This window comes from Phaenicophaeus curvirostris, chromosome 8 (genome assembly GCF_032191515.1).
Source record: "Phaenicophaeus curvirostris isolate KB17595 chromosome 8, BPBGC_Pcur_1.0, whole genome shotgun sequence".
NCBI classification, from domain to species: domain Eukaryota; kingdom Metazoa; phylum Chordata; class Aves; order Cuculiformes; family Cuculidae; genus Phaenicophaeus; species Phaenicophaeus curvirostris.
Window position 1 is genome coordinate 28,829,209 of NC_091399.1, and position 20,334 is coordinate 28,849,542.

At 46.1% G+C, this 20,334-nt stretch overlaps 2 protein-coding genes across 3 annotated transcripts in view; both read left to right on the forward strand.

Moving 5' to 3' along the window:
• Positions 1-20,334, forward strand: part of AKR1A1 (aldo-keto reductase family 1 member A1) — a 186,640-nt gene that overhangs the window by 121,276 nt on the left and 45,030 nt on the right. The window lies entirely within an intron of this gene.
• MMACHC (metabolism of cobalamin associated C) lies at positions 10,802-18,262 on the forward strand. Of its 2 annotated transcripts, none has more exons than XM_069862994.1 (4): positions 10,802-10,924; positions 14,423-14,617; positions 14,988-15,140; positions 15,676-18,262. In XM_069862994.1, the coding sequence occupies exons 1-4, from the start codon at positions 10,853-10,855 to the stop codon at positions 15,958-15,960; spliced, it is 705 nt and encodes a 234-aa protein (XP_069719095.1). In that variant the 5' UTR covers positions 10,802-10,852; the 3' UTR covers positions 15,961-18,262. The 2 variants fall into 2 exon arrangements, with proteins under 2 accessions (XP_069719095.1, XP_069719094.1); XM_069862993.1 differs by having other exon boundaries at positions 15,673-18,260.

Sequence of the window (20,334 nt, forward strand, 5' to 3'; positions counted from 1 at the left end):
GAAGTCAGCATTCTGGTTTATGTTGGAGTTTCTTCTGTTCTGCCTTTTTTACCACCAGCCCCACTCAGAGATGATTCATTCATTCAAACTGCTGAGCTGCCTGGTTTGAGAGGTAGCACAGAGCAGGTCTGCGTTAGCTGGAGGGGCAGCAGCAGGACAAGCTTGTGCAGGCAGCTGCCTTTTAAGAGGCAGGAAGTTTAAGTTTTGCCCAGCCAAGTTCTGACCTCCCTGCCTGGTGATGCAGCCTCTGAAGGGGCCAGGTTTGGAGATGGACCATGGGCCAGCTGCAAGGGCTTCATCCTTCTCATGCAGCAAAGCAAACTGACAGAACCAGAAAACAACTGTTGCCAATTTCTGCATGTCTCTATGAACACAGCTCTTGCTTTTGATAAGGCTTAGTTTTAATGCCTCCTAGGTTAAGGCACAATTATATTATTAATTAGCAAGGGGACAAGTATCAATCAAATCACTTATGTTTAAAGCTAAATAGGAGGGAAAGAAACCCAGATAAAAGAAAAGAAGAGTTTGAGACCCACCTGCCTTGTCTGCCTTCCCCTCCTCACCTCTCCAGGCTCATGTTTTGAAAGGCAGAGGATTTGAGCACCTGAAAAGTACCAGTGCTAGAGCTGCTGTGCCAAGGGCAGGGCTACCTGCGCTATGTGCCAGTTCTCTGCCCACTCAGTTATCCTTCATGGCTCGGTGCCTGTAGTTTAGTTTTGGATATCCTGTGTTTTCACTATCACGTCACATCGCAAGTCTGTAAATAAGGCTACAGACAGTGTTCAGAGAGAGAAACTGCCATGGGAAACATTGGAGTGGACAAAGCAGCGTGTGGATCTCCTAAGACCAGCATCCCCCTGAGGCTCTCCCAGGAATAAGTCCCCTGCACTTGCTCCCCTGTAAAGCAGAACAAAAGAGGCATTGCACTGATCCAGGGAGCAGGAGCACAGAAGCAAGCCGACAAGGCAGAGCAGTAAACTTTCGGTAATTAAGGCTATGAAATTATGCACAACCTGGGAAGATTTTGGCCAGTAGCCAAGCAATGTTGTTCTCATACCCAGGGGAGAACAGAAAATGCCTACTGTCATTTCCCAGGCACCCAGGAAGGAAACAGGAGACTGCACACCACCACATTATTTTTACTTAATTTTCTCTGACAACATTCAATCCAGTATAAATGTAGATATGTCATGGGGGAAGAGGGAGAGTTATTTCTAAGTGTACCTCCTGAGCCTCTGCCAGGGATGTTCCCATCTAATTGCTACCTCTGCTTCCCTGCATTGCAGAAGTGAGAGAAGGATCTTTCCAATCCTCTTTTCCATCCCCCACAAAGAAAAATGAAATCATGCACTTCATGCCTAATAAATGTACTTAAAAGATGTACTCAACACTGCTCTGCTTCACGTGCACCAGCAGTTTAACAATGGTTAGCCTCAGTTCCTCTGGAGTAATTTTTCTTTTGAAAGACCCATCAGCCAAATAACTCCATGAACCACAAAACCAGCATGAGCTAGATCAGACAGACAGTGGTCACAGCTGCAAGAAAATAACCAAGTGTTTTGTTCCTACTGTTCAGTTCCTGCTCTGTTTACAGGTAGGCCCAGTTTTCCACCCACAGTTCAAACAAAGGCCTCAGTTACCAGAGATATCCTCCCAGTCATAAAACAGGTCTCCCTGTGATGAACTGCCCAGAATTAATACATCCCTGCAGCAGAAGCCTTTTGCTAGCGCTCTTTGAACTATAATGGAACATCTGTTGACAATCTCCTGCAGGGTAACTTTTCCCCTCCCCTGTTTTAATCCCCTCTCCTTTAGAAGTACTTTTGCTCTGAAATTAGACACATCACTTGCCACAGGATGACTCTCACAAGCATTAAAAGTGTTTCCTTTCACGCTAGTCTTCCTTGGGAGCTGTAGGGAGAGGGATGAGCAGTGAGCCCCCTTTAGTATTTTCTTTAGAATTTGCTGTTATGTCTGAATTCCAGAAGCTTTCAATGCTAAATTACAGGTTCCGCTTGGAACAAGATGAGGCTCATGGGTTCTGGAACATGCCTTTCAGCCAGATGTAGGCACTAATTTGTTTTTGACCGAGAAGGGTTTTACTGCAAAATTAGTGAAGTTTTCCTTTGTGCTAATCCTGGCTATGCTTTCTGATCACGCAGGCAGATCGAGCCGTTAACGTGATCATTGCTTCCATTCCCCTACTGATCAGCTTGTGGGCAGGATAAGAATTTTTGCTTACTTTTTAAAAAGGATCTCAATATTTATAGGTGGAAAGCAGTTGTGCACAATACTTTGTGGCTGGCTAGCAGAAAGGGAACTCGTTTTCAAAAAGGGCTGAGAGAAGCACTGGGAAAACAGCTCCTGTTGTTTTTCAGTCTAACCTGGTGTCCCACAGTGAGTGACAGAGAGTTGGTCACTTGATCCTGCTCAGCCTGTTTCTTGGATGCATCAAGTCACTTTCTAGCTCAGCTTCAGGCAGATCCAAGCCGTTCAAGCAGGCTTTGATATCCCGACCACGATCACTGTTCACACAGTCAGGTCCACTCTTAAGAAGCAGAGTTGAACACTGGGAAGCAGCTGTTCCCTGGAGAGGGAAAACTTAACTGATCACAGACTGATCTTCAAAGTAAAAGCCACAGTTCATGTAGCTGAATGAGATGAAGGTCATAGGAACAGCCTCTGCCTCTGTGTGCCATGCTCAAGCCCCAAATGACTGCTGCTACTCTTGGCACCACCAGACTGTTGGCTTTTCAAACCAGTCCTAACCAAGCTCTGCTGGCCCCACATTACATCATCCTTCACTCTGTGTCCAATCTCAAGGTCCTTTGTATTGACTGAGAAGTAGGCAGCAAAGAAAATGCCACATATCCATCTCCTGTGCTATCTCATCTGCCAGACTACAAAGCCTTCACCATCAAATAGGCAGTTGTCCTCTTTCCTCCTGCTCTAAGGTTCTCTGAAACTCATTCACTCACCTCTTCCCTTCTCCTTCACCAGATACCAGTTCTAAAATTAAGTTCTCCCAGAGGAAAATGGAATTAAAAAACCCAAACCACATTAAGAAATTTCACAAGGCCCTTTTTTGCCACTTTATTCTCATAAAGCAAACCCAGCAACCTCCCCTTTATGGTGGTCATGGAAGCTTCTGTACACAAAACAACATTCCTTAGCCTGTTTCAAGCCACAGAAGAGGAAGCAATTTACCAACACACGCTCATCAAGTCTGCTGTTCCACATGAGGTCTTGTCAGAGAGGGTAAATGTATGGTCAGCCCGTACGTGTTCCGTTCTTGCTATGTATAGAATCTCCCCAAATGGCACAATCTGAGTCCAGCTATATATCCCAGAGCTTTAGCTACCCAACAGTTCAAACAATACCCAACACGACCCAAAACTTGCAGCATATTTGGGGAAAAAATAAACAACATAACATTTGAAGGCATTAATAGAGATATCACACAAAATGATCTCTATTTGTTTTGGTCCACCAAGTGAGAGCTTGGAAGATGAGATCATATAGCCCATCCCTTGGGAAAAAGCAGGAGCAAAAGGCTGAAGCTAGGAATTCTCTGACCCCGGAGGAAACTCCCAGTTGCAGACAAGCACCACAGCACCTCTCGCTTTCCAAGCCAGCCAGCAACAGCAAAAGCTGATTGATGCCCCACAAAACAGACCCTCCGTCAGTGTCTGTCACCTCAGGTGAAAGAAGAGAATACGCAGAACTGCGTTGTAAAGGTGTAAGGCCTAAGCAAGAGAGCATGAGATGACCCCACACAGTTCAGGTCTCAGACAGGGTGGGACTGGGCAGGTCTGTGAATGATTTCTCAAAACGGCCGCTTCCCTTCCTTGAGTTGCCCCCTTGGGTCAGTCCCGCACCTCATAGCATCCAGTTCTGCTAAATCCAGGTAACAAGTCAAGAAGAACTTGCCTGCCTAGGGAAGCCAATATCCCTTCCATCTCTTACGTGTTCACTAAGGAAAGAAGGCGTCTGTTAGTTAACACAAAAGGCCACACAGCTTTATTTCAGGCAGGCTGTCAGACAGGTCACTGCTGAGCTATTTCTAGTCTCTACTCCAGCATTGCTCTCCTCCAGCTCAAAACACAGCATGGAGATATCTTTACAGTCTACAACAGCGGAAACAAGGAATCCAGACTTCCCCAGGCTCCTTACCCCATATGCCAGCTCTAAGAACAAATGACAGCCTACGTCAAGCCCCTCCAACACTGCTGGTTCAGTGTGGACTGCAATCCATGTCAAACTAATACAAAAACATCCTGATTCACCTTCTACCAAAACAGAGAAATTCCAACAAGCATCCTCACGTGATACATAAGCTCAAATAAAAATTGATGCCCACATAAGTGAATTGTGGCCCCAGGTGTCCTAGCACGCTGCGCACTGATCAGGGTTTCTGGTGCTGCTACAATATAAATATTTACTACTAATACTAAGCAACAGGTAATTAAGTTCTTCTTAATAAATGAAGGGTCCTGCTTGACCATTTGATTGGTAGAGCTCTATATAAGAGTCCCTACCTGGTGTTCCTCAGAACACATGTTAAGGAGAAAAATGTAACCCTTTGATGGGACATGAAGACTCTTTAAACATTGTCCTAGAAGCAACAAGACATGTTACGTCTGCTGCTACAAAGCAGTCAATTGTAGCAGATTTGCAAGTAAATTCTGAACCAGCTGGATTAGTAAATTGGAAAAACAGAACACGGGGCAGTTTAATGTGCCTTACAGCCTCCATTCACAAGAATCTTAAGCATCTTATTAAAGTAGGGCATGATTTTTTTCTTTTAAAGGAACATTAGCCCTTTGTTTCAGATTTCTTTTAATACTAAATGTTAATGCAAACACAAGGGGGGTTTATATCCTATAAGCAAGGCATAAATCCAAAAGGATAAAGAGGCTGAGAGACAAACCTTCTTGAAGTGAGCGATTTTCACTTTCCTAACCTGTCTGGCTGTGTGTCAGCACCAAAACAAAAATGGAGCCACATTAAAAAGCTGTATCTTGGCACTGTCAGAAGAAATGATAAGTATCGTAACTGGCCCTCACATGCAGCTTTACATTACCCTGACACTAGACGAGGAGGGAGGATGAAAGAACAGACAGGCACATACATGTTACCTCTGTCATGGCACAGCAACAATGCTCTCAGAGCAAAGTTTTATGGTCCAAATGCTTGGCCACTGCTGCAAATCGTACTGCCTTCCTGCCCTTAGGTGCCTAATACTCACCTCTACCAGTAAAACTGGGCACAGCAAATTATCAGTATGACCTCTGGGATGCCCTGAACAACAGACATAAATAGGTTCTAGAGACCTCAATCATCTGCATTACTGTGGAAAACAGCAGGTCCTGATCCTGAGGGTGTAGGAACCAGCCACACTTGCCTCCAGGCACCTCAATCTCTGCAGTACTGGAACTCTCATCAGAGCCGACGCCTCTGAGGCTGAACTCAGATGTGGAAACCTCACCAAAAGATGGACAAAACCACGCTGCCTCTCTCAGCGTGTTCTTGCTTCTCTCCAAAAGAAATTAAGCAAGCAGCAAGCTAGGTCAAAAGTTCAAGGATGAGCTTGCTAAGCCTAAGCCTCCACCGTCTACTTTTTTCATCTGTATTTGACACCACCTCCAAATCATGCAAGTTTAAAACACAGAGAATCAACCAGCTCATTTCTTCTCAAAGACAAAGTCACAACACCAAACCCTTCCAAAACAAGGATCAGTTTGTGTTGGAAAGGGACAAGACATCTGACCTGACCAAACAAAAGGGAGGCTGGAATACCATGTCTTGGAGTGCTAGTAAGATTGGCGTAAGTGGGGAATAGTTCCTGTGGTCTCTGTCTTTCCCTGCAGGCTCAGTGGGCAGCACCTCCTTCAAGAACAGACTTTTCACTTCATCTTTCAGGCCAGAGACTGTAGATCTGATCGAAGCAAAGCGATAACGCCAATAGTCCGTTAAGCTTCGCAATGCCTACTGGAACAGTTACTGGGGGTGGGGATGGGGTGGGAACCCCTTTGATGGGGTTTTTGACAGAGTCAGGCCACGCGGCAGCAGAAGGCAGTTCTGCTGAGCAATTCAATTGCGTTCTCAGCAGATGAACAGTCTGGCAGCAGAACCTCTGCCTCCCCACTTAACCCTGTTCACGTTGTTATCTCAGTTGTGCCAGCACAATTGTTTTCTGCAGCAGCGCTGTGAAACACACCACTTCGGGGGAAAGAAAACCCAACCAAATACAACAATGATGCACTTGTTAGAACCAGCTCAGCTCCCTGATCGGATTTAGAGCATGCCAAATACTGCAGTGGCAGAAACTCAGGAGGCAACGTGCTGTGAGGCCAGTGCAGGAAAAAGCAGAGGGGTTGGCACATTTTAGGCTTATGTTGACAGCACAGACACATCTCGTGAAATCATAGGCTGATAATAGGTGGGAGAGTGACATAATAAGGGAAGGCCTTAGGCTTTTACAGAAAAAGAAATAAAGAATCAATATTTAATTACAGGAGAACTGCAATGAAGGTCCATTATTGAAAACATCTCACCAAGCTGATAAAATATCCTTTATCAAATAAAATCTAAGAGTAGAGCTATGTCGATCTCCACACTCAGTGTCTACTAATACTTCCCCTCTAATAAAGACATAAATATGCTTACGATCAAGAGGGAGCAAGATCAGAAAAACAGAGGAGGAGTTAAGGTATCCTTTAACTCCATTTCAATTACCAGATTGCTATAAGTCTTCAAATTATTTGTGTGACTACCTCCCTCAAGCGCCTGCCTAATGCAGAGCAGTTGCCCTTTAACAGGATCAGAAAAAGGTTTCAAGATCTGTGGATGGAAAGCAGAAGGAAAGTCCTCTACATTATAAGCAGTACAACATTGTGTCTTGGTGATATTTACCGTTTTGGAGAACACAAAGAAGGAAAGATCTTTTCTGTATTAATACAGTCAGATGACACCAAATCACGCTGTAGCCTAGGTGACATCAGCACTAGCCTGAGAGAGATCAACGGGAGTGTTGTGATTTTCCTGAAAAGAGTGAAAAAAAACATACCTGGGACATAAACACGCCACAGAGACACTGGGACCTGGACACCCCACAGAGACATTGCTGCCTTCCTGCAGAGGAATGACACGTATTCTCTGGATGCTCTTTTACTGTAGCACAAAGCTGTACAGGGAAGTGAACAGTGACATGAATCTTCAGCTAAACCTGTGACAGTTAGGACATCTGGCAGTTGTCCGAGGACAGTTGGGGTTGGACAGAGGACACAATTAAACAGAGCCAGAAAGATCTAAGGATCCTCAACAAGGAAGCTCCTACGTCACACATTTCTCTCCAGGGAGCAGGACAAAGCTCTTGGGTAGGGGTGGGGAGAGAGCAAGAGCCAAGCTGGTGGACGTTAGAGGCACAAGCAAAGCTAGTTCCCACCAGCTGAGCACAGTGAGAAAGGAAAGCGAAGGGCAGCTGCGAACAAATTACAGCTTAGGTAATTCAAATATGCTTGACTTAAAATATTTAAAATTCAAATATTCTTGGAGGCACTGATTATTATTTCCAGTCTTTTCAGGAAAAAGCAAGTGAGGTATTGTCCAATGAGCAATGAGGAGAGCATGTGGAGTCCACCACCGCCCTGACAGAGGCCTTGGGTAAGAGACAACAACACTCCTGATTAAACAAGGCAGATGAAACGGCTCAGGTGAGGCATGAGCTAACTCAGGCCCTGCCAGCTCAGCTCCAAGGCCAGGTGGGAAGGGAACAGCAGGTACCCATTCTCAGCGCCCACGCGGAATAAGCTGAAGGTGCTAACTCTCAGGATACAAATGTCTCAGTAAGAGAGGCTGCAATTTTACTCCCTTTGCTCACTGTCTCAGAAGGACTGGACACCTTGCCTGCACTTAGCCAGAGGTTCTCTGCAGGACAGGGCAGACAAGCTGCTTCGAGCTTTACCAGATCAGGATTTAAACAGAAGACCTCACCTCACAAAGCTGACAAATCTACTACCTTCAGCATCAGTAAGGCCAGTACCGTACTAGCCACGGAAAAGAACTGTACTCCACAGGTCAAATACTCTGTCCAGGCAGGTACAAAGGACCGCTGGCAAACTAGCACGACAAGATGAGGATCAGTCCCCAGCATCTTTGAACTTGCCAATCCAGACCCTGTGAAAACTAGCTGCAACAGCAAGAGCTGCCCTGTGGAGCTCTAAACAGTCACCAGCCAGCAGCACCCTCCTGTGACACACTCCTTCAGCTCCCAGACAGTTACTTCCCTTGAAACCCAAGACGTTTTCACGCTTAGAAAAAGTGGAAAAAGTTACATTTTTCTTCAAGAACTCCCCTGCACCAGCCCTGAATCTACAAAGGTCTTAGCACTTACATCTATTTCTTGTAGACTCTTGGCACTGGTGTACAGTTGAGATGCACAATCTCCATACTGCTGGCGAAGCACTTGCTGTTGCTAGTTACAACATTCAGCTTCCAACTCCTCTGGCCTCCTTGGCAAGGTCTCCAAGCTGCCCCGAGTGCTGTTCTGCAATCACCAAGCATCCTCTGTAACAGCAAACAGGAAAGGCAGGAGGTATTAAGGCTCCAGCCTAGCTCTTCAGTTGCTGAGACAGAAGGGATAGGAAGAATAGGATCAAGGAAAACCCAGTAAGGTGGTTTCAAGGTTCAGTCCCACACCGATCCCTGACAAAGGCAGAGTACGGCAGTACCCCAAGAATTCCTCTCTGTCACTATAATGTGTGCTCAGTAGACCCCAGAAACCCTGTTTTCCTGGACCACTATCTTCAGACAGAAAAACAGGTAAGAAGCATATTAAGAATTAAAATATTTAAACTAAACACCCTCAAAGGTAGCAAATGACCAAATATAGTACTCCATAAGGGTTTTTGCAAAGGACTCCGTGTGAGGATGCGCGACTGAGGACCAAGCTTGGTCACGTCCCACCAGGAAATCACTTCAACTTTGCGTTCCACTGCCCACTTTCTCTCCTGTGAATCAAAGGTGGTTTTCAGATCACTAAAAGACAGCAAAGGAAGAAGCCCTTCCTACCTTGTATCCAACACTTGTGTAAGAATGGAGCTACATTGTGCTGCAGCCTGCTGTTCCTTCAACAGGACTCCAGGAACCTAAACAAGAGGTGATCTGTCAAGAGGTTCCTGTGACCATCGGTGCATCAGTTCCAGTGCCTTTACCTCCACTACCTTCTGGCTTATTGATTTGCTGCTGCTGGAGCTCTTTCTGCTGCTTCAGTCAATTCACAGACTGAGTGAGCAATTCAATGGTCGGAGCAGACAGGTAAAACCAGACTTTGTATTAGAACAACTTAGTCCTGGAAGGAACATCGTTAGCTAGCTGGTTCACCTTCAGAGGTTGGAAATATAGGGATGCCTGGAGAGAAACCTTAATTCTAAACAAGTCTGATGGGATCCTTCTGCCCTCCTCCTACAGAGGGCACACATAAAATAAGAAAAGTCGCTTGAAGCTGTAGATTCTATAAGAGCGCTCCACAAAGAAAGAAGTTTGTACATCTGAAGTTGTTCTGTCCCCAGGAACTTGCAGATTCTGTGTCCTGACACTTCATAAAACTCAGGACTAATGGTTCAAAAACATTGCACGAGAACTATAAGGTTTATATCAGGCTGTTATGACAAAAAACTTCAGATCTGGGGCTTGATCTCCAACATGGCAAACGTGCTGGCAGGGAACAGGGAAGCTGCGAAGCGCACATGCTTTCAGATGGAGAAGGAGGAAGGATTAGCAGCACAGAGGCCTTGCTAAGTATTTTCGTGAGCAGTGTGCACCCACACAGGGAAGTGGGGCTTTCAGTGTGGGATGAAAGAAAACTATGCACAACACAGCATGGAGGGGCACCCCCAGGACTCGCCTTCCCATGGTGCCCCGCGCGCTGCCAGGCCTTCCCCCTTCCCATGATGCCCCGCGCGGCGCGGAGCGGCACGTGGCGGAGAGTCCCGCGCCCTCCCATGATGCCCCGCGGCGGCGCGGAGAGGCGCGCGGCGGCGCGGCTACGCGGGCCGCGGGGACTCCGTTTCCCATGGTGCCCCGTGCTCTGCCAGGCCTCCCCCTTCCCGTGATGCCCCGCGGCCCGGAGCGGCGCGCGGCTGAGGCCCCGCGCTCTGCCAGGACTCCCCTTCCCATGGTGCCCTGCGGCACAGAGCGGCGACGCAGCTCCGCGTACTGCCAGGACTCCCCTTCCCATGGTGCCCCGCGGCCCGGAGCGGCACGTGGCGGAGACTCCGCGCGCCCGTGGTGCCCCGCGCTCTGCCAGGCCTCCCCCTTCCCATGATGCCCTGCGGCACAGCGCGGCTCCGCGGACTGCCAGGCCTCCCCCTTCCCGTGATGCCCCGCGGCCCGGAGCGGCGCGCGGCTGAGGCCCCGCGCTCTCCCAGGACTCTCCTTCCCATGGTGCCCCGCGGCCCGGAGCGGCACGTGGCGGAGGCTCCGCGCTCCATTGGTGCCCCGCGGCACAGCGCAGCTCCGCGGACTGCCAGGCCTCCCCCTTCCCGTGATGTCCAGCGGCCCGGAGCGGCGCGTGGTGGAGGCTCCGCGCGCCCGTGGTGCCCCGCGCTCTCCCAGGACTCCCCTTCCCATGGTGCCCCGCGGCCCGGAGCGGCGCGCGGCTGAGGCCCCGCGCTCCAATGGTGCCCCGCGCTCTGCCAGGCCTCCCCCTTCCCGTGATGCCCCGCGGCCCGGAGCGGCGCGCGGCGGAGGCTCCGCGCGCTCTCGCACGATGCCCCGCGCGCTGCCAGGCCTCCCCCTTCCCGTGGTGCCCCGCGGCCCGGCACGGCGCGCTCCCGTGGTGCCCCGCGGCATGGAGCGGCGCGTGCGGGAGCAGCTCCGCGGCGCCCTGGGCCCCCGCGGGTTCGAGGCGCACGCCTTCAAGGTACCGGCGGCGCCAGCGCTCCCCGAGGCCGCCCCCTCCCTGCGGGCGAGGGGGAGCGGCTTTAAATGGGGGGAGGGGGAAAGATTTAGGTCAGACATTGAGAAGAATTTCTTCCCTGTGAGGGCGGGGAGACCCTGGCCCAGGTCGCCCCGGGAAGCGGTGGCTGCCCCAGCCCTGGAGGGGTTCAAGGCCAGGTCGGATGGGGCGTGGAGCCCCTGATCCAGTGGGAGGTGTCCCTGCCCGTGGCAGAGGGTTGGAACTGGATGGGTTTTGAGGTCCCTTGCAACCTAAACCAGCCTGTGAGGTTGTGATTGGAGGACGTGTCCATCTGCTTGAGGGTAGGGAGGCTGTGCAAGGGGATCTGGACAGCCTGGATCAGTGGGATGAGGTTCAACAAGGTTAAGTGCCAGGTGCTGGGGTTGGGACATAACAACCCCGTGCAGCGCTACAGGCTTGGGGAAGAGCAGCTGGAAAGCTGCCTGGCAGAGGAGGACCTGGGGATATTAGTTGACAGCAGCTGAATGTGAGCCTGCAGCGTGCCCAGGTGGCCAAGAGGGCCAACAGCAGCATCCCAGCTTGGATCAGAAACAGCAAGGCCAGCAGGAGCAGGGAAGTGATTCTGCCTCTGTACTCAGCACCTCGAATCCTGTGTTCAGTTTTGGGCCCCCGCTACAAGGACATTGAGGGGCTGGAATGTGTCCAGATGAGAGCGGTGAAGCTGATGAAGGGCTAGAGCACAAGTCTTATGAGGAGCAGCTGAGGGAACTGGGGTTGTTTAGCCTGGAGGAGGCTGAGGGGAGACCTTCTCTACAACTCCCTGAAAGGAGGTGGGTGTTGGTCTCTTTTCCCAAGTGATAGGATGAGAGGGAATGGTCTCAAGTTGTACCAGGGGAGGCTCAGATTAGACCAGGAAAAATTTCTTCACCAGAATGGTCCTCAGGCACTGGAACAGCTGCTCAGAAAGGTGGTTGATTCCCCAGCCCTGCAGGGATTTAAAAGATGGATAGATGAGATGCTCAGGGATATGGTTTAGTAGTGGACAGGTACGGTCGGGCTCAATGATCTCAAAGGTCCTTTCCAACCTCACGATTCTGCGATTCTCGCACCTTGGCCCCTCACCCCCATCCGGCAGGTGCCACCCCAGCAGGACAAGCTCCGCGTTTCTCCCCACTCAGAGGCGAAGGATCAGCTGGTTCTGCGAGGGGGCTGGGGGCTGCCCTTGGCTCGGCAGCAGGCAGGAACGCTCCCTGGGAGCCGTACTGCTCTGCAGGAGAAGAGGCAGGTAGAAGGGGCTGCTGGTCCGCCCGGTAAAGCGGATCGAGGTTACCCTGCACTGGGGCGCTGCAGCTCAGCCAGGGATGTGCACAGGTCCTTCGTGCTGGTCCTGGACTGTGAGGGTCAGAAGAGTTAAATAAAGATGCTAGCAGGGAGTAAAGTCCTCTAGGCAAGGTTAAAATTTAATCTAAATGTAGAAACACTTGCCTGTTAAAGTGCAGATGACCTCATCCGTCTGTAAATGGCCTGCAGACACTCATTCTACCCATGATGGGGTCACTGCCTTGAGCTGAGGCAGCCTCTTCTGCTGTCCCTTGTCCAATCCTACGCACTCAGTTTCCACCAAATGTTAGAGGTTCCTTCGTTGCCCACCCTAGAGGCAATCTGTAACAACTCAGTCTGCAATATCCAAGGCAGATGTACAATCAAATGCAAATCCATCTGCAGTAAACCCAACCTTCTCCTCGGGAAATGTATTTGTCACCTGAAATATTTGTGTTTTCTGCTCTATTCTTGATCTGACAGAAGGTCAAAGGGAATGAGGCGTCAAGAGAATCAAAATCTCCAGAATTTTGAGAATAATTTCACACTGCTTTCTCAAAACACAGCAGCAGAACGAGGGGTAGAACCCAAGTCAAAAAGGCTACAGCTACCAGAGGGCAGCCTTATAGTGCTGTGACTCTAGATTTCATGTCATTGATCTTTAGACTTGACCAGTATTTTGCAGATTCAGACTAAATATTGGATTTACATTACTTTATATCTTTCTGAATGTTAGGCCTGGTCTTTTTGGCTTCCCAGGAGTGTGGGAGTCATCATCACCTGTAATAAGACTGATGATATGGTGTAGTACTCTAGTTGGGGGGTGGGGTTTGGCCATTTCTGCTCTGATCTATGTGCCCCTGGTCATGTCGTTCTGCTGCCCTGGCTTGATCCCTCATTTCTGGACTGCGTCATAACACATACAGCCTGGAAACAAATATCAAAATGTGGCTATGTCACAGTCCATGCGCTGCAGCTGATGGTTCTGGGGGCTGCTAGATGCCTCACATGCTTCATTTTCATCCATAAATGTTCCCTGCTGGAAAAATAAACCATGCAACTTGTCATATGAGCAAAACAGAAGCACCATTTTTCTTTTTGGCTGAGGCAGAAGGTTTAAACAAAGAATAATAAAAAAAAAAAACCCACAAAATGTCAGTCTTTCCAACTAATTAGAGACATCACAAGGATCAACTGGTCAGCAAGAAATGGAGGCACAAAAGTAGGACAGAATCTAATAAGGGTCCCACTTCCAGTCACTGAACTCCAGAGAATGGCTCTGCACCAGGAATGACTCCGGTTTCAGTGTGCTCTCCCAAAAGAGCATAACCCTGATAGGGGAAAAGATTTCAGAACATGCTACTATTCAGGTCTCCATGTTAGTGAGAATGGCAACTGGATGCCCCTCCTGCACTCAACACACGCGAATCTGGCTTGTGCTATTCCATACCAGTAAATTGGCTTTAGGCAGAAAAGGCTTTGGATGTCTCGGCTCTTGAACTGCTAAAAACCAATAGTCCCGTGCTTTATTTCCTGTGTGGTCTCCCACAGGTAAAAGCCCTTTGAGATTTTGTTTTAGAGAGAAGTCTGCTTTTCTGGGATATAGGTTCTGTGAATTTTTGCTACCAGCAGGGATATTTGTGTACAGGGTTTTAATTCATCATGGATCTGTCTGCTTCTGCTGGCACAACAGATATTTTCTGTGAAAAAGTGAGTTAGGCTAAAACGGGTAGCAGCGCTTTCAGGCAACAGAGGGGCTGTGAGCTGACCAACTCCTACAAAGAAGTAGGAGGAAACTTGTCTAAGAGGCCAAGTGAGAAGCTGTGGAAAAAAACAACCCCAAAAAAGCTTTGTCTAAACTGAAACATCTGATTTACGTTGGCAAGACTGGTTGCTGACACTTCCTCTGGTTTCAGAGCAGAGCTGGATAAAGGGCAGTCTTGAGCTGAATGCAGTGGATGATTCTTATCTCTCACATCAAAGTACAGCTTCCAGAAACTGTAAATTCTGGTATGTAGAACAACTTGGTTTGAATGGAAAGCACTAGGCAGGCAATTATATCTGAGTTGCAAATGACGAATGATGGGAGCTACCCTTCTTTCCACTTTTTTAAAATTCCTGCTACCCACTAGCAAAACAGGGTTGTTCCTGTTTTAATGGAGATTTGTTTCTTTGCCAAAGGTTGGGTGGTACAATGCTGTTCTCCAGCCAGCCTTTCATCTCCCCTACCCGGACGACACCCTGGCCTTCGTGATCCTCAGCACACCTTCAATGTTTGACAAAGCCCTTAAACCTTTTGTGAACAAAGAACGGTTAAAAATAATCCGGGATCCCGTGGATCAGTGTGTTTCTCATCATTTGTCAAGTGTGAAGGAGGTAAGAACCCGAAATACCAATTCCTTTTACTGTTGTGCATATAACCAGGGGGTTTGAGCAGCAGAGAAAGCCTTCCAGGTTCTTGCCCTTGCTCTTTAGAAGTGTAAAGCATTATTCATGATGGTAAGAGCATCAACAAGCTATTGACCTGCTTTATGCATATTCTGTCTTTTGCCATTACAACCTGTAGCTATGTAGAGTGCTTTACAGTCATTGTTTGAAAATCCAAGCCCACAGGCAACTGATAGACTTCAGTAGCAGGATGTGGAAATCCGCAGGCGTCACCTGCCTGGTTTGCCAGCATCCAGCACTTCTGCAGTGGCAAATCTTTCTCCATGAGCCCGGTCTGATGTTTTTTAACTTTTCACAGAAATTCCCTGACCAGAGGGTAGATATCATGTACGATTACGAGATCCTGCCAAGCCGAAAGCCCAGGTTCTTGGCGCAGACAGCTGCCCATGTTTCTGGAGCTGCGTATTACTACCAAAGGACAGATGTGAAGCTTGATCCTTGGGGGAACAAGGTGAGGCAAAAATACTGAGTAGAATCACCAAACTGCAATTGTACATTGTTTACTCTAATAGTTCGTCCTGCAGGAAAACACAGAGTCCAGATTGCATACAGAAGTATAAAGCATTTCAGACAGGAATCGAAAGCTTCCAAGATTCTTCAGGGTGGTAGGGAGATGCATACTTGGAGAAGAATATCTTGATCTATTGAAACTACTGAGACAAAACAATAAACTTCAGAGTAAAAGAAGATCTGTTACTTGTAGCATTATAAATAAATTGCACTGTGGTTAATTTCTGTGTTAGATTTTCAAAACGGGGCTCCTCCCCACATTACAGCAGCATCTGTGGAGACACAGGAGAATGGGAATTAAATGTAATGCTCTGAGCCACATGTTCAGGTAAGAGTTTTCCTTTCTTTGTATAGAACTCCAACATAGGGCTAGGAGCGTGAGGAATTGCATCAACACTTGCTGTTTTGACCTCTAGCCATTTCCAGAGACAAAATGAGACATCCTGGATCCTTCTTTTTTTTTTCTCTTCCAGAAGATCTATGGCGTATGTGTCCATCCCAAGTATGGTGGTTGGTTTGCTATCCGAGCACTCCTCCTGTTCCCAGATATTCAGGTCCCATTCCTGGAACAGCCTGCTCCTGTTGACTGTGTGAGCACAGAGGAAAAAAGAATCGAGCTGCTGGAGCAATTCAATTTCCACTGGAAGGACGGCCGCTACCGGGACATCATTGAAGTGAAGGAAAGGTATTCGGAGGAGCAAAAAACCTACTTTGCCACTCCTCCAGCAGAGAGATTCAAACTGCTAGGGCTGACCCAATAAACCCAGAGAGGCAGCATTCACTGAGTGGCTCCGTGGAGAGGCAGGGAAGGCGAGCAAACCATAACTCATCAGCACCTGCTTTTCCACTGTGCTGTGGAGGAGGATGTGCTGATACAGATATGGCAAATCCACGCAGCATGCACAGCGTCTCAATCCAAACATCAGCTTCTCGGGAGTAAGAGGGAGCAGTGCATCATAATATTTGTGGTCCAGAAGAAGGTGGGAGCAGTGCATTCTGTGCTGTTGCTGATTTGTCACGTCTTTTGGGTAAAATAACAATTAGCCTTTGGTTGGGAAAATTTCAAGCACTTTGGCAATGGGAAAACCCATGCTGCTCATTAGAGAGGTCATTTTTGTTATCAGTAATTTTCTTCCCAAACGTTTTGGTTTTATTCTATGTCAGAGTAGAAAAATTTTCAGTCATTGTACTCTGTCAGGATTTTTTTATCTGAATTCTGGGCAGATATTTTTTGGATATTTCCCTGTGTCACAATCCTCCCTAGGGAATAAATGCTCAGTCTTTTCAGTCTTGCTTTCCTCAGAAAGAAATTTTGTCCGGTACTCCCTCACTTGCAAGGCAATAATATAAAATAAGCGCTGGCTTAATTTAACTATGATATCTTTTAGTATCTCCGTTCCTTAACATCCAGAAGAAAAGAGGGAGGAAAGGACAGTACCAGGTCACAGCCTAACGCTGATACATTTCCTCTTCACCCAGGGTCAGCATCCCTGAAGAAGCTGACATCCTTAGGTCAATCCTAGGCACTTTCCACTGTATAGAGCAGCCAGCTCAAATCTTGGGAAAGGTGCTGAATAATGTCTATGTCAGGTCAGTTCTTACATTAAGATAAGCGACTGAAAAAGACTATTCTCATGACCTTTTTCTAAGGTAGATGAGGTTTGTATTTAAAATATTTTTCAGTGCTATGCCACAACCCCCCACTCACTGCAGCCTTACTGCCACAGCTTCCTGTTGTACTTTCCTTAAGGGGAAGATCATAAACCTGCACGCACAAAAAGCCCCTTGCACGAAGCATTGTCACACGCACAGGTGAAAAGGAGAGAAAAAAAAGATGTTCATGTTACTTATATTGCTGGATAAAACATCTTCAGACAGAAACATAACTATGTTTTATATCAGTTTGTCCTGTTAGATTTGTTCAGAGGTTACACTGGCACTGGGGATCAAGAATTAATTTATCTTTGAGCACTTGGAGGCTGAAGCTGCAATAATATAATAATAAATCAGAGTAATATTTTTTCAGAGTTTCGCTGCTTGACTGTAGAGCAATGCTGCAAATCACTAAGCACTTTTCCCTTTCCTTGATGCCAACACATTGATGTGAAAATGCTCACTTCGTAGAACTGAGCCCTTTCTTTTTATTTTACATTGTGATTCTTCATACCATTTGGAGACCCCGATACTAAGGTTGCCCTCAGTCACTTCTTGGTACGGTTTTTCGTAGTCCATAAACTAAGCACAATCAGAATTCAGCATAGGAAGTTTGTTTTCCTGTGAACGCAGCAGTGTGCATGTGGTTGCTGGGTTTGGTTCAGTGTATTTGCTGCTGAAAATAACAGATTTTATTGTTCTCCACACTTTGTTCACCAGTGTGACTAAGGCAGACACCTGACTTACTGTGTGATTGTGCTATTGTGATTTTTAATTTAAGCAAAATAATGACAATTGTTTCAATTATGTTCTTTTGCTAGAGTTACGTCTGGTTGAAATGTTGGTTGACCTTCCAGAACTTTCCAACCTAACTGTAATTTAGCAGGGACTCGAGTTGATGGTTCATAGTAGTAAATTATACAAAATACTGATTCTCTTAGAAGGATAAATACAGAATGGAATCAGATTTATCTTTTTATGTCACCATTTAAAGTAAAATATTTTGCTATTTGGGGGTTGATTTCTTATTTAATATTTTGTCTCAGTTAATTTATAAACAAAATACCATAGCCATTACATTTCATTTTTTGTAATTTATTTCTCTTTACCTGGTATTTTGGTTAATAAAATCTACAAAATTGTCAGTAACCTCAGTACTGAGTATTTTTTATTTAAGCAATGCAATGATTAACTTGTGGAGAGCTAAGGATGTTAAAGTGAGAATTGGTCGCTGTTTTAACATGCTGAAAATGATGAGCTACCTAAGACACACAAAATCCAGTATCTGAAAACAAAAGAGCTAGTTATCTTAGTAGAAGTTAGTTAAGTATTATGGCGTGATCATCTGGGATATCAAAAAAGAAAACACACAGCATTTATTAGTAAGTCTAATAAAAGTCAATCATTTAACAGCAAACGCATGACGATGCACTTTCATTTTTCCTCTGCTCTTGCAGTAACAAAGATCGAAGGTGTTGAGCAATACAGAACTGATCTCTGAGGAATTTCCCCTTGGTAACTTTAAAGAAATACCTAAGTACCAGAATTCTTATTTGTTAAAACATATTGGTGACTACTGAGTCACAAATCTCTGTTCTTTGTGCTTCTGCCAGTGTATTATGTCAGGCGGAACGGAGCTCCAGTATTTAATAACACACCCATTCCTACTACAGCAATTCTGGGGTGAATTAGATTGGTTCACACAGGTTTCTGCCAGGTCACCAAGGTAGTAATTGTCTTTCCTTGCTGGTTGGAGTGTAATGGTCTTTGTTTTATAAAATGGAAGTTTGAGAACCTGTTTGACTTACTTTCTGGGACAAGACTGGACATGGTGAGGAATGGATCACTGTTGGATCCTGAGGCTTTGTGAAGGCATTTGCAGCATTTGCAAAACGCAAACAAGTAATTGCAAACACTTAGATAGATTTACTAGTTCAAGTATCACATTTTACATTTTTTGACAAGGAAGTTTTTCACTAAATCCTAATTTTTAAACATTATTAAGGTATCTTTTTTTCTTAATATAACCAGTAGAGTGAGTGCTCAAGAGACTAAAAGTAAAAAAAAAAAGGCTACTTGAATTTGAATTCAGTTTTAGCAACATGATACTCAGTGCAAGTTAATAAAATATTCTATGGGGAATTAACAAATGCGTCATATCTTCATGCACATATTTATTATTTGTTCTCTTCAGTTAAAATTTCCTTTTCTTTCACTTCATGAACCTTAAAATAACTGAGATTTTTATTAAGATTAAGGGTGTGACAAAAAGTACTGATTAAATGCAAAGCACTATCTAATCTGAGGACAAGTAGCCATCAGGATTGTTGCTCAGAGATGGAAACCCACTTTTTTTTTCATACCAGTTAAATCGGTTACATCTCAGTGGTACAAGAACAGGCCCTAATGTGTGTTTAGGGTTTGAAGTAGTGTTTGGCAAACTTAATTCCTTATATTTGTTTCCTTCTCCTATAAAACGGATGGCTTGGAACAGGTGTCTCTTCCTCCAAACTCTGGAAGGCTTAAGATGGTTTGCTGTATAAATCAGTGCTGGTGTGTCAGACAAAAATAACCATCCTGATGAGAGTAGTGCTCTCTGGGGGTTTTTGGTTTGGAAGCGTTTAGGTTGTTTGAGTATTTTTTTTGTTATAGGGCTACATTGCCCTCCTGTGGGTCAGAAGAATAATTCTACTCAGTCACTACAGCAGACATGTTTAATTTATTAATTTGTGATCAAAGTTATCAGTGCTGTGGCTACTACTTGATGTGGATTAAATTACTAAAAATGCACAGTGGCTTGAATTTGACTAAGAAAAAAAAATCTGAGTGCAGACGTCTGTATCTTTGATAACAAGAAGTGGCAGCCACTGATCAGCAGCACTGTGCTTATCAGCACTCTTTGTTCAGCCCCGTGCGAAAAGAACATTTCAAAAGTTAGCTTTGAATATCGATTTAAGCCGCAACAGTTCCAAAGTTCTTCCTCTAAGGGGAAGTGGGTTTTGCCTTCCCCTGCAGCGGTACCTCTGCAGCCCTAACTTTCACCAATTCACCTACAAGAACAGAAAACCAGATTCAATGAGACTTCCTTGCTGTTTTTTGGCTTCCTGGCCTACCACGTATCCCGTGACAGGTGATCAATCACATTTGCTTCAGGAAGCCAGCAGAGCCACAGAGGAAACAGAACCAGGGAACACAAACTTTCTCTCTGCAACTGAAAAGATAGAAATACTTAGAAAAAAACAGCACTTAGATAAAAAACGGGGAGGCAATTTTTTTCCCCGATAACTGAAACATAATGATGGGAAATACAGACAAAAAATTAATCATCACAGCATAAGCAGTAAGATATTTTAGTGGAATGTTCAAAATCTCACCAATAATATAGCACAATCTTCAAAACATGATTATATAGGTATAAAAGTAGTTGAAATGGCTGTTTCCTGAAAAAAATAAATTGCATAACTACCACTTGGTAATATTAT